The sequence below is a fragment of the Eutrigla gurnardus genome (assembly GCF_963514095.1).
Source record: "Eutrigla gurnardus genome assembly, chromosome: 14".
Lineage (NCBI taxonomy): Eukaryota > Metazoa > Chordata > Actinopteri > Perciformes > Triglidae > Eutrigla > Eutrigla gurnardus.
In genome coordinates this window covers 23311450-23331110 of record NC_139937.1, presented here as the reverse complement: position 1 = coordinate 23331110, position 19661 = coordinate 23311450, and the positions used below count along the sequence as shown (strand labels likewise).

At 44.2% G+C, this 19661-nt stretch overlaps 1 protein-coding gene across 1 annotated transcript in view; it reads left to right on the top strand.

Moving 5' to 3' along the window:
- gabbr1a (gamma-aminobutyric acid (GABA) B receptor, 1a) overlaps positions 1-19661 on the top strand; it is a 60849-nt gene that overhangs the window by 34385 nt on the left and 6803 nt on the right. Inside the window, exons 13-20 of the mRNA XM_084026440.1 lie at positions 1493-1738; positions 2424-2487; positions 3385-3462; positions 7295-7445; positions 11998-12130; positions 14210-14326; positions 16646-16756; positions 18342-18435. Coding sequence (XP_083882566.1) covers positions 1493-1738; positions 2424-2487; positions 3385-3462; positions 7295-7445; positions 11998-12130; positions 14210-14326; positions 16646-16756; positions 18342-18435 — 994 coding nt within the window. The remainder of the gene's footprint in view (positions 1-1492; positions 1739-2423; positions 2488-3384; positions 3463-7294; positions 7446-11997; positions 12131-14209; positions 14327-16645; positions 16757-18341; positions 18436-19661) is intronic.

Here is a 19661-nt window from a genome sequence, read left to right as displayed (position 1 = left end):
AAGTCTGAAACAAATCGATTCCCACAAGTTTTTCTTCTTTTCATTGCAACACTGTCACAGATTCAATGAACTGCGTGTGACCTGAATCAGTCGTTTCCTGACAGAAGGTATAGAAGACGGATGATAATACTGTCTTTTTCTAAGTTTGCCTCACAGGTAGCCGTCGTTCTCTAATCCTCTTAAACTCTCTCTCATTGTTCGACCTCCTCAGACTCAGCTGGTCTACGCTGGATCATCCTTTCTTTCTTCTTGTTTACCCATCTTCCCTTTCTCCTCATCCCCACCTTCCTCGCCGCCCCTCCTCTTCCTCTCCGGAGCTCCATCGGCAGCTGTTGTTGATATTCATGCAGCACCTGCCGCTACCTGCTGATTTAGCTGTTGACGTGCTGCTCAACGGCCGATAAGAATTACAGCCTGAACTCCCGCCTCGCAGTCAATCTATTCAAATTCAATTTCCCAAGTTTTGAAATGGGCGTATTTCTTTCTAGACGGCGAGATGAAGCCTGGACGTGGCGGTTACGGCGGAGCGGGCGCCGCGATAGCACATTGTCAGCAGCAGCGGTTCAGTAGGCAGTGGCACATTTAAATGCCAAACGCCAAGGTGGAATTTCAATGAGATGAATTTGACATAACTGAGTCGGGCGTGTGTGGGTGGGTGTGTGTGTGTGTGTGTGGGGGCCCTAATTGGCCCCCAGAGAATCCCCTGGGACACCTTGGTGATCGGCAGCAATAATCTGAGTTCACACGTGTATCCTCGCTCTCAGAGGGAGATTTATTGGTGTTTAATTACTGAAGCGGATGTCGGATCGACGGTGAAATTCATCACCTCCTTAAGTTAAGTCTTTTTATTTGCAGACATGGTTGCTGTGGCACATCATCTCACCATCACCATCGATATCTTCATCCCCCGGCTGCACACAGATGTGGGCGTGTTGCACACAGATGTGGGCGTGTTGCACACAGATGTGGGCGTGTTACACACAGATGTGGGCGTGTTACACACTTGTATTAAATGAGCCAGTTTAGAAACTTTTTAGAAGGCTAATTTTCCTAAAGCATCTGTAATTTAATGAGACAACCGCCCCTGTATTCCAGCTCATGTTTAAAGGAATAGTTCAGCTGTTGGACTTGATGGATTCAAGATGAAGATTGATGCCACTTTCATGTCTCATGCATTAAAGATGAAGCTGCAGTGAGACGTCGGGTGGATTCCCTCGCCCTCGGTTTCATCCCCGGGGTTAACGCCGTCGTCGTTTACGAGCGGCGTTTTACTTTCAAGCTCTCGACCTCTTAAATCTCAAGAAAAATCTCCAAAAACACCCAAACTTCAGCGGAGAACAGCCTACCACACAACTCCTCCAGATGATCCCCCCCTTTTTTAAATCTCTTTGCCGTTGAGTGATGCTTATTAATCTTTAATCGTATTAATGGTTTGTTTCGTCAGATGGACTCTCCCCCCCCTTTGATATGTTTTCTGTCCCGTTTCCATCAGACATCACAAGAGTTCATCGCCACCTTGATGTCTCGTCTGGGCGGCGTGAACCCCGAGGAGACCGGCGGCTTTCAGGAGGCCCCCTTAGCCTACGATGCGGTCTGGGCTTTGGCCCTCGCCCTCAATAAGACCGTGGCGCCGCTGAAGGCCAAAGGCCGACGACTGGAGGATTTCAATTACAACAACCATGACATCACGTCGGAGATCTACAGGGCCCTCAACACCAGCTCCTTTGAAGGCGTTTCGGTACGTGCCGGGGATGACAACAAGATAATAATAAAAGTGTTTATTCCTCATTCCTGGAAGGAACATAAGAATAATTCAATTAAGTGTAGTAGAGTAGCTGTTTGGTTCCCCGGACACCTCGTTAGACACGTCTGTTAAATCCACACGGCTCTGCCACACATTCTACCTCTACAAAGCCTTTAATGATCACGGTTGGGTTTTTTGTTTTTACACATTTCCAGAGAGGTATTCATTGAAAACCTCTTAAGCTCCCGTAGGACGCCGCCGTTCAGTGGAGGTGTGGCAAGGCTTCCCGAGCAGTTTACAGGCGAAGAAATGCAGAAATCAAGTGTCAAAAGTGTATTTATTTTCCCTTTAGCACCAAATCTGTGTTACAAATGGTAAAACATTGCTGCAGCAACATTAAGTGAGCGCGGCAACGCCATCAAACACTTCCATCATCATGTTCTGAGCTCGTGAACACGTTTGCAATTTATTTTTGATCAATTCATTAATTAAATGAGAAATTAGGGCCCAGAGCTAACTGACCGTGGCTTCCTATTAAGTATTTGCACGGCAGCGAGCTTCTCCTCTTCACATCTCGACAGGAAAGCAAAATGTGTTTATCAAAATGTCAAACTCTTCCCTTAATCGTTGCATTTAAATATGCTAATTAAATAAAACGTCCTCCTGTCTGTGTCTCCAGGGCCAAGTGGTGTTTGACGCCCAGGGATCCAGGATGGCGATGACTCTCATCGAGCAACTGCAAGGTAAAAACGCTCCCGCAGATGTTGCATCGCAGTGAATGTCACAAAAAAAAAAAAATGAAATAGAAATTAAAATAGAGGTCCCAGCTGACTGTATCGATCGTTGCTTTCAGCTCAGACCAAAGGGAGCAGGCTTCACTGCGATCGGTTTCAACATCCTATAATTGCACATGCGACTGGGCAGGTGTGTGTGTGTGTGTGTGTGTGTGTTGTGTGTGTGTGTGTGTGTGTGTGTGTGTGTGTGTGTGTGTGTGTGTGTGCGTGTGCGTGTGCGTGCGTGTGTGTGTGTGTTGACTCAAGGCTTCGCTCTAATTGGGCACAAGCCTTCGTTTTAAGCTGTTTCTGGAAACGGCATCCTATTTGTCACCAGTGACTTAATGAGTTTCCCCGCTACAGGATAAGGTTGAGGATTATTTTCTACCTCTGTTCCCTCCGGCGTCCTAAAGGATGAGGATTTATAATCCTGCCCCCTAACCCCCCACCCCTCCATCACACTGTCTCATATCTCCAGTTGTGGCGTCGAGGTAATTTGACATCCACAATGAGACGACCTGACTTGCATCCCTGAATCACTGTGGGACCTCATCAGTATTCCTGGTCAAGACCGCCACATAAGCTCCTTTTTTTTTCTCCCTCCTTCTTCTCCCCTTGGTGCTTATTTGTTTGTCCTTCTTTATGCACCTTGTCATCCCTCGTTTCTTTTCATCTGTTCATTGTGTGACTCTCCTGTAGCATGCTATTACAAAAACACCTAAAAACAGAAGCTAAATCCTGGTTTTCTGTCGAGTTAATGCTGCACCGGGATCAGTGATCCCATGCAAACCGCCAGGGACGAGAAGGAGCATTACTAATGAAAATGTCTGACTTTGTGATGTTATTTCACTCCCTGTTTTCATCCAGGAGGCAGTTACAAGAAGATCGGTTACTATGACAGCTCGCAGAAGAACCTCTCCTGGTTTGGAAACGATGTTTGGATAGGTGAGATGGAGTTCACGACCCCGTCTACCTGTGTTCGTTGTCTCGTCTGTCTGGGTTTTTTTCGGCGCTTTGATATCCGACCTCTTCGCTGTGGCTCCATTTAGACTCTCGCTGTAGATGACATGCTGGATTTCCTCTTCACCGCTGGTTATTTGTATGCAGACGCTCTGCACACTCAAATGTGGCGGCTATTAGAAGGGGCGTGTCTAGATTTTTTTTCTTGGGAGGCGGCCATGTAGGGGCACATTGAAATTACTATTTTTTTTTAAATGCCCTACAATCTTAGGAATTATTTTCCCAAATAATACACATTGAACAGCGTAGCATGTAAGAAATATCTGCTGGACACAAAATCGGAGGCACCCTGAACACAAATAGACAGGAAGTAGTCCAAGAGGGCCTCCAGGGAGCCCAGGGAGGCCGGCCAATCAGATTCCAGGGTTGTAGTCCAGATGTGTTTCGTAACGGTACTCGTATTCCTACTGAAAATTTCCGATACAGGGAGTTTTGCTTTTCTTTTTACTACTCGCACACAAATTCTTTGTTGTTAGCTGTAGCGTGCTAGTTGGTTTAGCCCAGTTAGCGAAACGAAACTGCGTTCTGTTAAACTGAAGTCGGGTTCATCTGTGGAAACACGACATTTAATTCACGACGGCGACACCTGAACCGTGCCGATTAGCGGAGCAAGAAAACCAAAAAAAATACGGACTTGAGGGCGTTCAGGCTCCTCCCACTGCAGAGTCACGAGTTTATCACGACAACGAGCCTTCACATGTGTGTTTAAGTGTCGGGTTTAAGTTACAGTTCAGGAATCATCACCGTTTTTTAATAATTTCTATTAAATATGCTGGCATTAGACTGCTTTGACTGTTAAAATTGGAATTATGCCCAACGAGCAACTGTTGAATGCTTAAAATGTTCAAAACAAATTACAAAAAAAGAGCATTTTCTGCATTTTCTTTGTTTTCCTTATCGTATTGAAAAACATAGCGAAGCGTGACCTCAAAGCCGAGGTACGCACCGAGCCGGGAAATTGTGTGTACCGCTAATTAAAAATACGCCAAATTAGCTTTTAGCAGTTTCCTGTTTGCAATGGAAGCACAGACGACTATCCCTGCATTCCTCCCCCTCTCCGTAGAAGATTCTTTTGTTTTTTCAGGGTTTAAGGCAGCTATAGGAGGGTTCTTTTTTGATGGACATTGGAGATAATGATGTCCTCGGAAAGTGCAAGTCACGTCCGTGGGGTTTAGAATTTGACTGAGTTGAGACTGAAAGTTCTGAACCAAATTGCAGAAATCGGGGGGCTTTGCGACGGGTTTTAAAGCACCTTAATTGCCTCCGTGTCACAGCGACTGCTGCGGCTCCAGCTGCTGACCGACTTGCTAAGTGGGACAAACCACAAACCGAAGCTGCCCCTTGTGTTTTTTTGTTTTTCGGGAACACCTGTCGTCTTTTTTTTACGTCTCGCATCTCGAAGCCTTCGTGACCAGACTTCGTCTCCCGACTTTCTGTCTCGTATTCCAGTTTCGCCGTGAAAACCGGTTTCGTGATTTTCCTCAGACGCCAAAGAAGCGTATGTGGTTTGTTTACCGGCCGCGTCCCTCCCTGGAGACGTGACATACTTGTGCCTGGACAGACTGTGCCACTAATCAATCCTGCATGCCTCGCTGCTCCGTGGAGAGAGAGTTTTTTAGGAGGTGATCAGTTGCCACGGCTTAACTGAACCCAGCAGGATGCGAGGTGGTGATTCCAGGTCAGCATCAGGCGGTGAGGGACGGTTGACCCGTGGAGACATGTCCTTCCTTTTAGCTCTTTAGTTTCGACTCGCTGCAACGTGACCGGCTCGGTGTTAGCCCAGTTAAAAACCCCGCCGGGTTCAAACCCACCCGGAGATGAAGTTCACTTGATTCCTTGCCTCCTCTGTCGGAGCTTGATTTCATCTTTCTGACATCTGACATCTACACGTTGACAGGAAATGAGTAATTTCCTGCTTTCTGGAGCCGACTCAGTTCGGGGGTGAAGTTTTTGTTGTGTCTTTTATTGTGGCGGGAGGGAGGAGGAAGGGGGGGGGGTTGTTTTCCTGTGCATTTTACCAGCCGTCTCTCTTTCTCACTCTCTTCACGGTCGCCCTAACAACCACTTCAGCTCAGCTCTTCTCCTAATCGCTGTGGCAACTGTTATAGAGCTGGGTCTCCATGGCAACACCCTGTCCTGATTCCTTGATCAAGGACGGAGGAGGGTTTAAATGGCGCACGGTCATCACACACACACACACGCACCATTAATTATTGCTCATTCATTCACACATACAGTCTTAAGCAGCCTCTTTAATGAATAACATAATCGCAGTTAATATGTGCTTTGTTAAATTGTATATTATATACAAATTAATTACAAAGTTGCAAACGAAATATTACAATAATGCAGGATAGAATGATGAGAATAACATTTAAATAGTTATTTAATAAAAACTTGAGGTCATAGTCAATAAAAGCAAAGATTCATGTAATAAAAAGGTGAAAAACGTGATTCTGTGTTTCTTTTAGTAGAGCTGGATGTTTTTAGACTACAAAGGATTATGGGAAACAGGCTGTTAAAAAGAAAGATGAACAATATATTTTTAAAACACCATTATGTGAACATACGAAGGCTCTGTTCCAAAGCTGTACTTGATCAGTTGACATGATTTGAATTAGGTTTTCTTACTTCTGGAGCAGTTTTTATTACATTTTTTGCTCACTTTTACTTGTGTTGTGTTAAAAATCACACGTTCACACTTGGAATTCTATTTGATCCATTTGTTCTCCTCAGAAGTTTCAGATTGATTGATGGAGGATGTCATGATGATGTAAGCATGCTTCGTTTTGTTTAAAGCTGCTTGATTTTGATATAAAAATACAAAGAAAACATCATTTTTTTGTACATTTTTCGGCATATATCATTAAATAGGTGAATAATCTGCCCCCCCAGCATGTGATCTCAATAATTTCCCATTTCAGCCCGACTTTAAAAACACATGTGACGAGTTTGGGACGCTCTCATATAGCTCATTTAATAATCTGCCTTAAATCGCACAGATGGACGAACACTTTCTGGCTCTTGAAACATTCTCGTAAACAACACATTTTCCTTTATGCCACATGTGGAAAGAATAAATAGACGCATATATGGATGGTCTTAATAACATCTTAAAAAGCTTTGAATTCAGTTTCACCAACAGAAAACGGCTTTTGGATATGAAAAAGTCTAATTTAATTAACAAATGTGTATCCCATGCCAGTGTTGGCGACAGCTCATCATTTTATATAATAATCGGTTTCCGGGTCGTTATTTCTCTGTGGTATTAAGACGTATCTAAAGGTTAACGGGGTGAGCCCTGCGGGATCCCTCTTATAAACCTGATCCCTCGGTCAGATGACACCAGATGCTAACTTGGCCGTGTGACCGCGCTGACAGGCATCTAAACAGAGAGCATGATGGGTGCTTTGACACCCGGCCGCCCCTCGAGGGGGCGACACTCTGACACTTTCCTCTGACATCTGACACATCCGCTTCACGCGGTGCTCTGCCTAGCCTCTGACGCACACACACACACACACACACACACACACACACACACACACACACACACACGTCTGTAGCCCCAGAACCCTACAGACGGACAGTCGGAGGCTGTTGAGGGTAAAATGCCCTTCTGGTTTCCGCCCACATAAGCATAAATAATCAGCCAGTCAGTATAAACACCACAGACTTTGTTAGGCATACAATCTGAGCTCTGGTTTAAGTTTTTGTCCCGTTAATGCAGTGAGATGTGTCCTCTCTCTCCTTTCAGGCGCCGGGCCTCCGGCCGACCGGACGGTGGTGATAGAAGAGTACAGGTTCTTATCTCAGAAGCTGTTTGCAGCCGTGTCCGTGTTCGCCGGCCTCGGCATCCTGCTCGGCATCGTCTGTCTGACGTTCAACATCTACAACGGCAACGTCCGGTGAGTTCACCGACACTGAATCTTATCAGTGAAGTGTCTCGTCTGTCTGCGTCATCCTTTCTGGACGCCGTGTGACCCAAACAGCTGCTTGCTTCCACGGAAATCCTGGAAATGACTGGAAAGTTTGGTCTTTGTCAGCTGTAGTGTTTGAGTTGAGCTCCGCCTCCTTCAAGATCATCTCATCACATGATACCCACATGATAGCATTTGGTCTTCATCAGTCATTTTCCAGGCTACAAATGTTTGAGGCGAGTTTATTGAGGTGGGCGTGGTGCAGTATTTGGCAGCAGGTAGAGAGTTAGTACTTCTATATGAGGGCAATAAATGGTCAAAATAACCAATAATACTCAAAATATGCTTAAACCTCTTAAAATTGCACTTAAACATACCGATGTCACTTTAGTTTTTTTTTTTTTTAAGAAGAAACAAATATTTTTATTGCGTCTTTTTATCCTGAACATCCTTTTTATTGAAAACTAATGAGAAATAAGGTGATTATAAATCAAAAGATCTCCCATAAATAAAGGATATGATCCATTGATCAGACTTTTCTATGATATATTTTTGTTATTCATGTACTTTTTATTGACAGTATGCCAGTATTTGAGTTCCTTAACTGTTAAAATAGGACTTATGTTTATACATTTCCAAATAAATGAACCAAATACAGTTATTTCCCAACTATCGTATCGGAAACATTCCGCACCATGATTTTTATGTTCTCTTACCTTGTGCTTTAATAGTTTCAGCTTCGCAAATTAAAAAAACATTTGTCGCTTTTCTTTTTCATTAAAGCAAATTAATTGTTTTGCTGCAGCTCTTTCTCTTTCTTTTTCCCGGCTCCCTCCGTTTGTCCTTGAGTGACGGCGGTGAAGCCGTCCTCCAGAGAGGAGGTCACCATTAAAAGGATGTTTTGTTGTTGTGTTTTTTTAAAGCCAGCATTGATTGATGGACTAAACGGGCCGTCGGAGTTTAAAGCCAGCGTTTTGTTAGGCGGAGGTCACCTGTTCGAGGGGGAGTAGTGACTGGAAATGAAATCCTGTCACAACACCCAGATGCTCCAGCAGAGCTGATCGGTCGCCGTGGTTACACTCCATCTGGGAATGGCTGTGTTTATAGATGTTAAATAAAATAATTCCCGTGTTTTACCAGAGCTCCTTCCCTCTGTCGAGGTTCGATGTCGCCGCTGCTTCTCCAGTTAAAGGACTGCAAACTTGGCGTTGTGGGCGGAGCTTCTCTCAATCCCTGCAGCTGGCTGCGTTGTCACAACTTAAGCATCGCCAGAGAGCAAATGCAAATAGACTGCCATTTAAAAGAAACTGCCTTTTGATCTTGGGGTTTTTAAGCTTAATACATGTCTGTGAAGCCGTCTCTCTTACAGTATTTTCATGTTTGCTCGGGTCAAAGTGATTTTAAAGTCCCGTAAGTCCACGAGCTTATCTTATTTTTCTTCAGGGGGGAAAAGCAGGAGAGGTTTGTTCCTGTAGCATCTCTGGCTGGATTGTCGGTGTTGCCAGTCAGGCCTTCCTCTTCCAGATTATATTTCAAACACAATTTCACCGAGGGGCTGATCTCAGCAGCCAAAAACACCGCCAGTCAAATCAAATCATATTTCTTCAGTAAGCCGTTTCCACAATAAATAAAAGAAACACAAGGTTGTTACCGACGGCCTTGTGAGACAAAAATACATAACAAATCCACTTTCTGAAAGACAAAAAAAGTCCAACTTGATCCTCTTTATTCTTATGTGAAATGAGGAATTATCACACGAACACCAAGCGGGACTATCTCGTTATCGTCGAGTTTATCCGCTAATTTATGCTTCAAGATCCCTGCATCCGAGGAACCTCAGTTTCATACATCGTATCGTACTCGGCTAAAAAAGGCATCGCGAAGGAACAAAATAGTATGGGAACGTCTCTGCTTTCAGCTCATTGTTTATACGGATGTCGTTTCACCATCGCTGCTCTCTGTTTCTTGGCTGCAGCTGGCAGCAGTTAACAACACAGTTGGACACCAGCGGGTGAACACAGTGGAGCATTTAGCAGCTAAAGAGCCAGATATCCCCCCCTCCCCCCCCCCGGGAGTTGGTAGAGTCCAAAAAAAGCCCAAAGAAAACTGAAACATACAGCTGCACACAAACAAAGTAAGCAACTGATTGCTTTGTCAGTGTTGAGTTCACAACTTGTTTCCGTTGCCACCTAGTGGCCAAAATAAAATAGCAATTTAAAATATCAGCTAGCGTTGAAGGCAGGCTAGGTTTAAGTTAGTTAAATCTGATGAAAGTTTAATCACAACAGCAACCGATGAATCAAATGCTTTGATTCCAAAAAGGGGAAAATCCATCTTTAATCGTTTAATTCGGCCCAAATGAAATGCCTGATTTCTGCCCGTGCTCTCAGCGAATGTTCATTATGCTAATTTTACCTTTTGTGGTGATAATTTGGCTGTGGAGGGATTCCTGGAGGGACGGGCTGAGAGCTGGTGTTGGAGTAAATCCTTCCCTTGCTTGTGTCTGGTTAGTGATGTGATGTTATCGTGTGTCCAGTGAAGCTCCAGCGAATCACACAACACTCATCCGAGGAGCCAAAACATCAGATTTTGGTGCTTCAGAATCACACGAGAACTTCTTTTTGTAAAAAAATGAAATAAAATCCAGCACAGGCAAGAGAAAAGGATGCCAGTTTTTCTTCACATAGTCACCTCGACTCAAAGCTGCATCGTGATGAAACGGGAGAAAGCGGAGCTCCACAGAACATCAGATATTCATGGTTTGTTACAGCGTTAGAGGATTTTATATCAAAGGTGTGTGTGTGTGTGTGTGTGTGTGTGTGTGTGTGTGTGTGTGTGTGTGTGTGTGTGTTATTAAATAAGCAGCCTGACCTCGGGGCAGCATGAGGTCAGGTCAACGGGATGAAAGAATAAAAGACACACCTACTGCTGCAGGAGGAGGAAAGCTGCTGCGTGGGCGCACATCTGAAATCTGGAGCCTTTCAGAATATGATTATAATACTGAGATTTTCTCCAATACAATATAAATATATATATAGTATTTTTCCACACTGTGGTATTAGTACTTTTACTTAAGTACAGGATCTGATTACTTCGTTTACCACTGGAAATCACTGTACTGGTGATGTTTTTTACATTTGTGACCAGCCACGGCAAATCCTACTGTTTGTGGTGAACTGAAAGATAGTGTGTCTGAGATCAACACATCCTTAAACACATACAGCAGTAAAATGAGACGTACACAATAATGCAGCAGTAATATTGATCCAAAAACATGATATATAATAATGAAACACTTCACTGCACAATAAGTACTTTTACTTTTTATACTTTAAGTAAATTTAGCTTTCAATTAAGTAAGGTTTAGAATGCAGGAGGTGGTATTAGTACTTTTACTGAAGGATCTCAATACTTGGAAATCTCGGTGCTTTTTCTGTTTATGCTAATTACGTACTGCTTGATTCTCCTTGAAGCTCCGTCTTCCCGTCCACAAACGACACCGTTTAGCACCAGAAACTTTCCTCTGGTGTCAAAGACGTAGGCAGAGAGCTGGAGACACCCACTGTGGATTGTTGCTGCCTTTAAAAATTATGCTTTATGTAGTTTATTAAAGGTAAACAAAAATGAACATAGCCAGGTTGGTAGTTTAGAAACACCATCGGTATCAACTACTCAGATAATGTCATTTAATCTACTTTTATAGCTTCTTTTTTTGTAAATCGACCACATTTGTTCACAAAATATTGTATTTTGACATTCATGGTCCCCAGAGGATGAAAGAGATTAATTCAGTTGGATTATCAAGAAATCATGTTCCTGTTAGGTTGGTAATAAGATAATTTATCCCCTCATATCTGCAAAAACATTAATTCCCATCAGAAAACCACCTGAACATAGATTTTATCTGTTAGTTTATAAAAGAGTCAGAATAATTGACGGCTTCATACGGGAAGCAATCAAATATGCAAAACGTCCTTTAAACGGCAAATTTGGAGTCTGGCTGATTAATGAACAAACAGACAGCAAAAGATTGTTTTTTTTATTTTTTATGATTTTGTTCCAAGATGTTTCTGGAGCTCTTTCAAATTACATTGATTGATGCAGATTGCCTTTGTGCATTGCATTGTGGGAGAATAGAAACCCTCCAGTCTGATTTGAGTGTCCTGGTTCCTCCTGTTCGTTCCAGCTGTTTTGGCTCCACTTTCACAAATTGTCCTTTTTTCCTGTTGTTTGACCCGTTCAGCAGACTAATATAATAACGACTGTCCGTCATGCGATGGAGCGACGCCCAGAGACGAGCAGCGATCCATCCTCGGACGTTTTGTTTGCCAGACTGTCTGAACGGGAGAAAGATAACGATGATAAAATATTAATTTAAATAAATTAACAGCAATTGATGACATTTCTGAGAGCAGACAGAGAGGTCGCCGACACGATGCCAGTTTACCAACAAATCTACCAAACATTCAAGCAGGAATGAAAATGGCCGTTGTTGTTGTTGTTGTTCCTCCTTCATCTGCTTGTGTTCGTCACGTTGCAGCTACATCCAGAACTCCCAGCCGTACCTGAACAACATGACGGCGGTGGGCTGCATGATGGCGCTGGCCGCCGTCTTCCCGCTGGGCATCGACGGTCACCACGTCCACAGATCTCAGTTCCCCGTCGTCTGCCAGGTAACAGCAGCAGGAGGTGATGGGGAGGAGGAGGGGAGGAGGAGGGGGTGTCTGCAAATATTTGGGCTCATTGATTTGATGCTTGTGCCAAAATGCTTTCTTAGAAGGAATTAAATTCAGATTTTTATGCATTAGGTTTTCTTTTATACCAGTTATATGAAATATTTATAAAATTCATATTCCATATTTTAACCCCTTAAAGTCCAAATGAAAGCACGCATCAAATAAACTTAAATAAGATCATAAAAATGAAGTATGTAAATGAAAGAAATTTAATATTTTTTGTATCCTCTATGTTTAAAATCAGGCTCTATTTGTCACGTGTCGACCGTGACGGGAAACTAGGCAGCTTTTTAAGTCACGATATTCACGATATTCCCGATAACGAAGATTCTCCACGATCAACTTAACGTGTTTTTTGTTTTTTATCCCGATTAAATCTTCCATCGTCTCATCTCTCTGCTCTACCCTTGATTTATTACGTTTGATTTAAAGCATCCGGACATTGCGTTTTTTTTTCCGTGCTACAAATATCTCCTGCTAAAACGTTAAATTTAGGAGTTTTATCACACAAATGGATGAAAGTACACTGATAAAAACGATCCCGTTTAAAAATCGCTTCATGTTTGGTGGGATAAATGTGCGAGTAGTTTCTTGAGAAGATTCTGGTTCAGATATTTCCGTCGCGGGACGGTTTGCCGTTAAAGCGCTTATTATTCCAGCGGTGCGGCGAGAGCTTTATCTGTCTGAACACTGATTCTGGTTTAACAGATTAGCTCGGGGCCATGCTAACCTCATCCAGTAGCCCTGAAGCTTTGGTCGGCTTTCAGAGACCCAGGACTGACCCACATCGCCCCTGGCTTCCCAGTGGCTCCGCCCACTTCAGCTATATCGAGTCCAGATAACGGGGCTCTGCTCGGCTCTGATTACCTCGATATTGAGGAACTCTTTGCTGTCTTTTGAGCAGATTCACTTCGAAACAAGATATTTTAAAGATGCATAAATATGAGATTCATTAATTTCAGTTCTGGTATTCTGTGGTTCAGACGTGACTCGCTGGGTGAAGAACAGGCAGACAATGGGCTCCCAGTGCTAATGAGGAAGTGTGGGAGTTGTTCCTCCGTCACCCGTGTTGAGTCTTTTTGTTGTTGAGGCCAAAGAGAGAGATTTCCAGTTCTTCTCTCTGCTCTTTGTTCCGCTGCTCTCTGCCTCTGACCTTCCACTCCAAATATTTCTTTCAGTTTCTGCTGCAATATCTCTCCATTTCCTCAAACTCACGTTGAGGAAATCTATCCGTCCGTCCGGAGCTTCTTAAAAGCATTTAACGTTCTGGCTGTCCAGATGAGAGAGGAGTGGATATTTTCCTCTGAGTCACCTTCTCTTGTCACCGTGCGTCAATAAGCATCGGCTTATAAGCAATAAGCTTAACGAGGTTGTTTGGGATGTATGCTTGAGATAAAGTACTCCCACGTGAACTATGTTATTATATTTAGCTATAATCTCTTTTAAAATGCTTGATTAAAACACCACGTATAAGAAAAGGCAGGAAAGAAGCAAATAAAACACAATTTACAGAAGGAATACTGCATGATGGTATAATTTACTAATATTTCTGAGGTAGATTGATTATAAATCATATATAATTATACAGTTCAGGGTTGACTGAATATCTTGTAAACAACCTTAATAACAGTGATTTCTTGTTAGTTTAAAGGGTATGTTTTAAATGTTCTTTCATATTTATTATTATTATTATTATTATCTCAGATCTTCCTCACCGTCAGCTTTTTGGTTCATTTTGGAGAGGTTAAAACGACACAAATATTGTTTACATTTGCCTTCATTATTTCAATTGTTAATTGTAAAAAAGGTTATACAACTATTATATTATATTTAAATATTTAATATTTTAATTTAGAGAGAATAGATGCATAATTGTAATGTATATTCTTTTTCATGATTTTGTTTATTTATTTATTTTATGTGCCATTTCTGAAACCAAGCCTACAGCCTTGATAGATGTAATTAAATGTAATTAAATGTTTTAATTGTGTCCACGTCTCCTCGCTCCTCCTCCAGTTCCGCCTGTGGCTCCTCGGCCTCGGCTTCAGCCTGGCGTACGGCAGCATGTTCACCAAGATCTGGTGGGTCCACACCCTCTTCACCAAGAAGGACGAGAAGAAGGAGAAGAAGAAGGTAGGGAGGGAGGGGGTGAGGGGGGTGGGTAAGCCTCTTAGCCGTCTCAGGGGAGCAGAGGGAGGATGGGGAGGAGGGAGGATGGAGAGGAGGGAGGATGGAGAGGAAGGAGGATGGAGGAGGGAGAGGAAGGAGGATGGAGAGGAGGGAGGATGGAGAGGAAGGAGGATGGAGAGGAAGGAGGATGGAGAGGAGGGAGGATGGAGAGGAAGGAGGATGGAGGAGGGAGAGGAAGGAGGATGGAGAGGAAGGAGGATGGAGGAGGGAGAGGAAGGAGGATGGAGGAGGGAGAGGAAGGAGGATGGAGAGGAAGGAGGATGGAGGATGGAGAGGAAGGAGGATGGAGAGAGGAAGGAGGATGGAGAGGAGGGAGGATGGAGAGGAGAGGAGGATGGAGGAGGGAGAGGAAGGAGGATGGAGAGGAAGGAGGATGGAGGATGGAGAGGAAGGAGGATGGAGAGAGGAAGGAGGATGGAGAGGAGGGAGGATGGAGAGGAGAGGAGGGAGGATGGAGAGGAGGGAGGATGGAGGGAGGATGGAGAGGAGAGGAGGGAGGATGGAGAGGAGGGAGGATGGAGAGAGGAAGGAGGATGGGAGCAGAGGGAGGAGGGAGAGGAGGGAGGATGGAGGGAGGATGGAGAGAGGAGGGAGGATGGAGAGGAGGGAGGATGGAGAGGAGAGGAGGGAGGATGGAGAGAGGAAGGAGGATGGGAGCAGAGGGAGGAGGGAGAGGAGGGAGGATGGAGGGAGGATGGAGAGAGGAGGGAGGATGGAGAGAGGAGGGAGGATGGAGAGGAGGGAGGATGGAGAGAGGAAGGAGGATGGAGAGGAGGGAGGATGGGAGCAGAGAGAGGAGGGAGGATGGAGAGAGGAAGGAGGATGGAGAGGAGGGAGGATGGGAGCAGAGAGAGGAGGGAGGATGGAGAGAGGAGGGAGGATGGAGAGAGGAGGGAGGATGGGAGCAGAGAGAGGAGGGAGGATGGAGAGAGGAGGGAGGATGATGAAAAAGAAGAAACTTTGCGGGTCTCTGGTAACAGAAGCCGACTCGGCGTCGTGTTGGACCCTCGCTGACACAGATCCTGGACTCAAAGCACACACATGCAGCATTCATGCCATGAACATGAGGATTTGGGGCAAACAGAACCCGGCTCCTGTGTCTGTGTGTGTGTGTGTGTGTGTGTGTGTGTGTGTGTGTGTGTGTACATGTGTGTGTGTGTGTGTGTGTGCGTGTGTGTACATGTGTGTGTGTGTGTGTACATGTGTGTGTGTGTGCTCTTGAAAATAGTGTATCCTGGAGCCGGCGAGATACTGCCAGTCTGCGATGTGTTGTGGGAATTTCTAAGACCTAATCAGAAGAATAAGAGATTAAGCCATTTATGGAATATTTATGAATATGGATGAGTATTAAAGTTCCATGCAGAAATCCAACCTTCGGGGGGGTTTATTATTTGAGCCAAAGCACGACGAATCGGGTTGACTTTCAACTCTCTTCATGTCCACAGAAGGGCAGTTTGCCAGAGAGCTCGTGTGTGAGTATTTAAAAAAAACTTTTAACAAATGGAGGGGGAGAACAAACGCTTTTCACATCATTTTTCATGCGACTCAAGCGAAGAGGCGCCCAGGACTATGTAATGCGTTTTTCTTCTTTTATTTTATTTCCCAGTTTTGGTCATTGCACGCTTGAATTGCTGTTACTGTGATGGAGGCGCTGAGAGTAAGCCGGCGTGCTAAAAAAATCATACAAAATAAAATAAAATGAAAGATGTGTGGAAAGAAAGGAAAATGGGAGGGAGGGAGCGAGCACAGTGGGAGAGCTCATTTTGGGGGGGGGGGGGTCGGTTCCAGCTGTATGGCTTCCATTATAGGTTAAGTAAAGAATAATGGAGTTGATATCAGCTGTGGAAACTGTCCACACAAAGCATCATTCTCGGTGTATAAATGATGATTTCAGGTGGCAACACACACACACACACACACACACACGCGCACACACACACACACACACACACACACGCACACAATCCCACTGCTCCTAAAATATACTTGGACGCAGAAACTTTACACACATTCAGAAAGACGATTCGCGTCCAGTCATCCAGAAATCACAAGGACGCCTGTCGTATTATTTGTCCTGGTTGTTTGTCTTTGTTTGTGGATCGGCTGGTGATGCCCTTGGATGGTTACTCTCTGTGTGTGTGTGTGTGTGTGTGTGTGTGTGTGTGTGTGTGTGTGTGTGTGTGTGTGTGTGTGTGTGTGTGTGTGTGTGTGTGTGTGTGTGTGTGTGTGTGTGTGTGTGTGTGTGTGTGTGTGCTCACGCAGCAACATTTGGAGCCATGGAAACTCTACGCAACAGTCGGCGTGCTGCTGGCTATCGACTTCCTGTCACTGATGATCTGGCAGATTGTGGATCCTCTGCACATCACCGTGGAGGTAGAGTCCAAAAAAAAAAAACACAGATGAGTTTTCTCGCGTTCTCGCCGGCCGCCGCCGTAACGGCGTAACGCCTCGTTTGTAGAAATGTTCCTTCATCTCTTTGATTGATCTCACACTCAAACGAGCTGCGATCTGAAATAAGGACAGAAGTCACGGAGCTGAAACAGCACGGCGACTTCTGTGAGCTGAGATGATGAAATGTATTCGTGTTCGTTTGATAGCGTTTAGCGCCGTTAAAGGGACCCTGTGACATTTACTGTAAAGACTGGAATCGGCATCCATCAAGCAGCCCAACCAACTAATGAGTTCAGTTCATTTCCCGCCTCGTTTAACGTTATTTCAAAAGGGCTCACGAAAAGTTCATCAAACCCACTTCAATCAATATTTCTAACCTTGAATAAAGAGAATCACTAAGCTGCTGCCACCGGCCTTCATTAGCACGTTTCCAAACGAACCTGATGATAAAAGAAGGCCGACTGTACGTCGCCTACGGCAACACCGAACAGCTTTAAATACAAATCTGATGTATATTCTTTAAAGGTGGTGGAGACCAAAACAGAACTACATTTATTATTATCCAGCCAGTAGCCAAACCGCAAATACATGCAAGTGCAATCCGCTCCACTGTCTGCTTGTTTTCTGCCCTCTAGTGGCCAAATTCAATGAATGCAGCTTTCATGTGATGTCATTAAAAGATCGTTTTAGTCGTTCGCGGAGCGGTTTCACATCACGTGTGTAATTCATAGTACAACTAAAGAAAAGAAGTTAATCTCAGATTTTTTTTCCAAAATAACGCTCTTTGGGGAACATCGGAAGGGGCGGGGCTTAGCCTGTACTCACGTTTCTGTCCGCCTGGTGAATGCAGTCCAATGCTAACCATCTTTTTGGCTCCGTTTTGGTCTTTTTAATCACTTTAAACACCCAATTTTTAAAAAAATTGCAGTTTTATTGATGTTTTTTGACATTTTAGCTATAGTTTGTGTCCTAATTGTCTTCAAATGTGTTGTGTTTTTATCAGAAACCTGAATACCCACTGGCTAGAAACCATGTTTACACCTGTATCCAGGTTTCTGGTGTTTTTCTGGCTGTGTGCTCAGTCAGTCCAAACGATATGATATTATCGTGATCGGATTCTGTTTAACGTGACATTTAAATCTCAGTACTGTTATTAAATGTAAGTGTCATATCCCCGGATAAGATCGAAACCTGGATCGGACCCAAAATCAGCCTCGCTGGCTGATGTCCATCTGGACGGCGATTATTAAGACACACAACCTCCGTCGTGAACAGGAGCTCAGTGTATCCGTCATCATCAGCCCTCATCCGCACGCCGCTGACTTTACCCGTCAGATAGCCATATTTCATATTTATTGGATATCTGAGGCGTCATTTTTAATTCACTCATCCATATCTGACGTACGGGAAGGACCTCGGGGATCAACTGTCGCCGGGGCTCGTTGCTGACTCTGCAATTTCTTTTTCCTCCCAGAGTGCTGCTGCCTCATCGTTTCTTATTATCTCTCTTTTCTCTCCCCCCTCCTCTCTCTATCTCTTTATCCTCCTCTTCCTCTCGTCTGAGTAGAAGTTCACTAAGGAGTCCCCGAAAGAAGATTTGGATGTCCTGATTCAGCCGCTGCTGGAGCACTGCAGCTCCGAGAAGATGAACACATGGCTCGGTAGATCCGTCCTTCATCTTCTTCATCTTCTTCTCCTTCATCTTCTTCATCTTCTTCTCCTTCATCTTCTTCTTCTGCTTCTCCTCCTCCTCCTCCTCTACCCTCTCTCGCTCTCTTATCTCAATCTGCCTCTTTATCACTCTTTGCCCTGCTCTGGCTTTTGAATAATCTTTGCCACACACACACACACACACACACACACACACACACACACACACACACACACACACACACACACACACATCACTACCATTCGCTCTGAATTAAACAGGCCTCATATCACAGCCCGACGTATGTTTGATTCCTCTTTTCTCCCTCTTTGCTTCTCTTTTTTTTGGCAGCCCATGCAGCCTCTCTCCCCGTCTCCTTCTCCCCCCGTCTCCCTCTCCCCCCGTCTCCCCGTCTCCCTCTCCCTGCCTGTCTGTCTTTCTTAGCGTGGCGGCTCTTATGAAAGTATAATGGTACTGAAATTCAAATAATGTGGGTCACAAACTGGGCCATTGCCCCGTAGCATTTCCGTTCCTCGGAGAAGGAAAAAATGGCGCTTTAATATCCGTGGGTACAAAGACACAACGGACAGAAGAAGTGAACTTCCTCACTCACAGATCCACTCCTCTCTCTCCTGTCAACCTTTTCTCCACTTTCCCTGCTCTCCCTCGCCCCATCCAGTCTTGCTGTTAGACTCCCGGCAGCTTTTTTTTTCCAGCCGTCTTCTGTTTGGCGGCTCTTTGATGACTCAACGACGTGCGCTGCATACTGTTGCCACGGAGACGAGACAAAATGTTAAAGTGCAACAAGTACTCTGTGTCCTACAGAAGTACAAGTACTTACTGTGTTTAAGTCGAACTTTCAAGTATCTGTATTTTACTGACTTTTTTTTTTTACTTTTACTTCCTACATTTGAAAACACTTCTCACTTTTTCAAAACAGACGTTATTTAAGTTTTAATGCATCAAATCGAGTTATGGATTATTTCTTTATTGTTATGAATATGAGGTGAGATTTAGTTAGCCTTTTCACTTCATACTTAGAGTACATTTCAGAGCCTGCACTTTTCACTTTGACATGAGTGGAGAAGCTGAATCAGTACTTTTACTTTTTTAGTCCACAAGTACACAAGTATGTGTACTACTACTTGAGGAGAGAACGTCTGTACTTTGAACAGGTGTTTGTTGAGTATCTCTTGTTATTCTGCTCAGCCTCGACTTCAATGAAGATCTGACTGT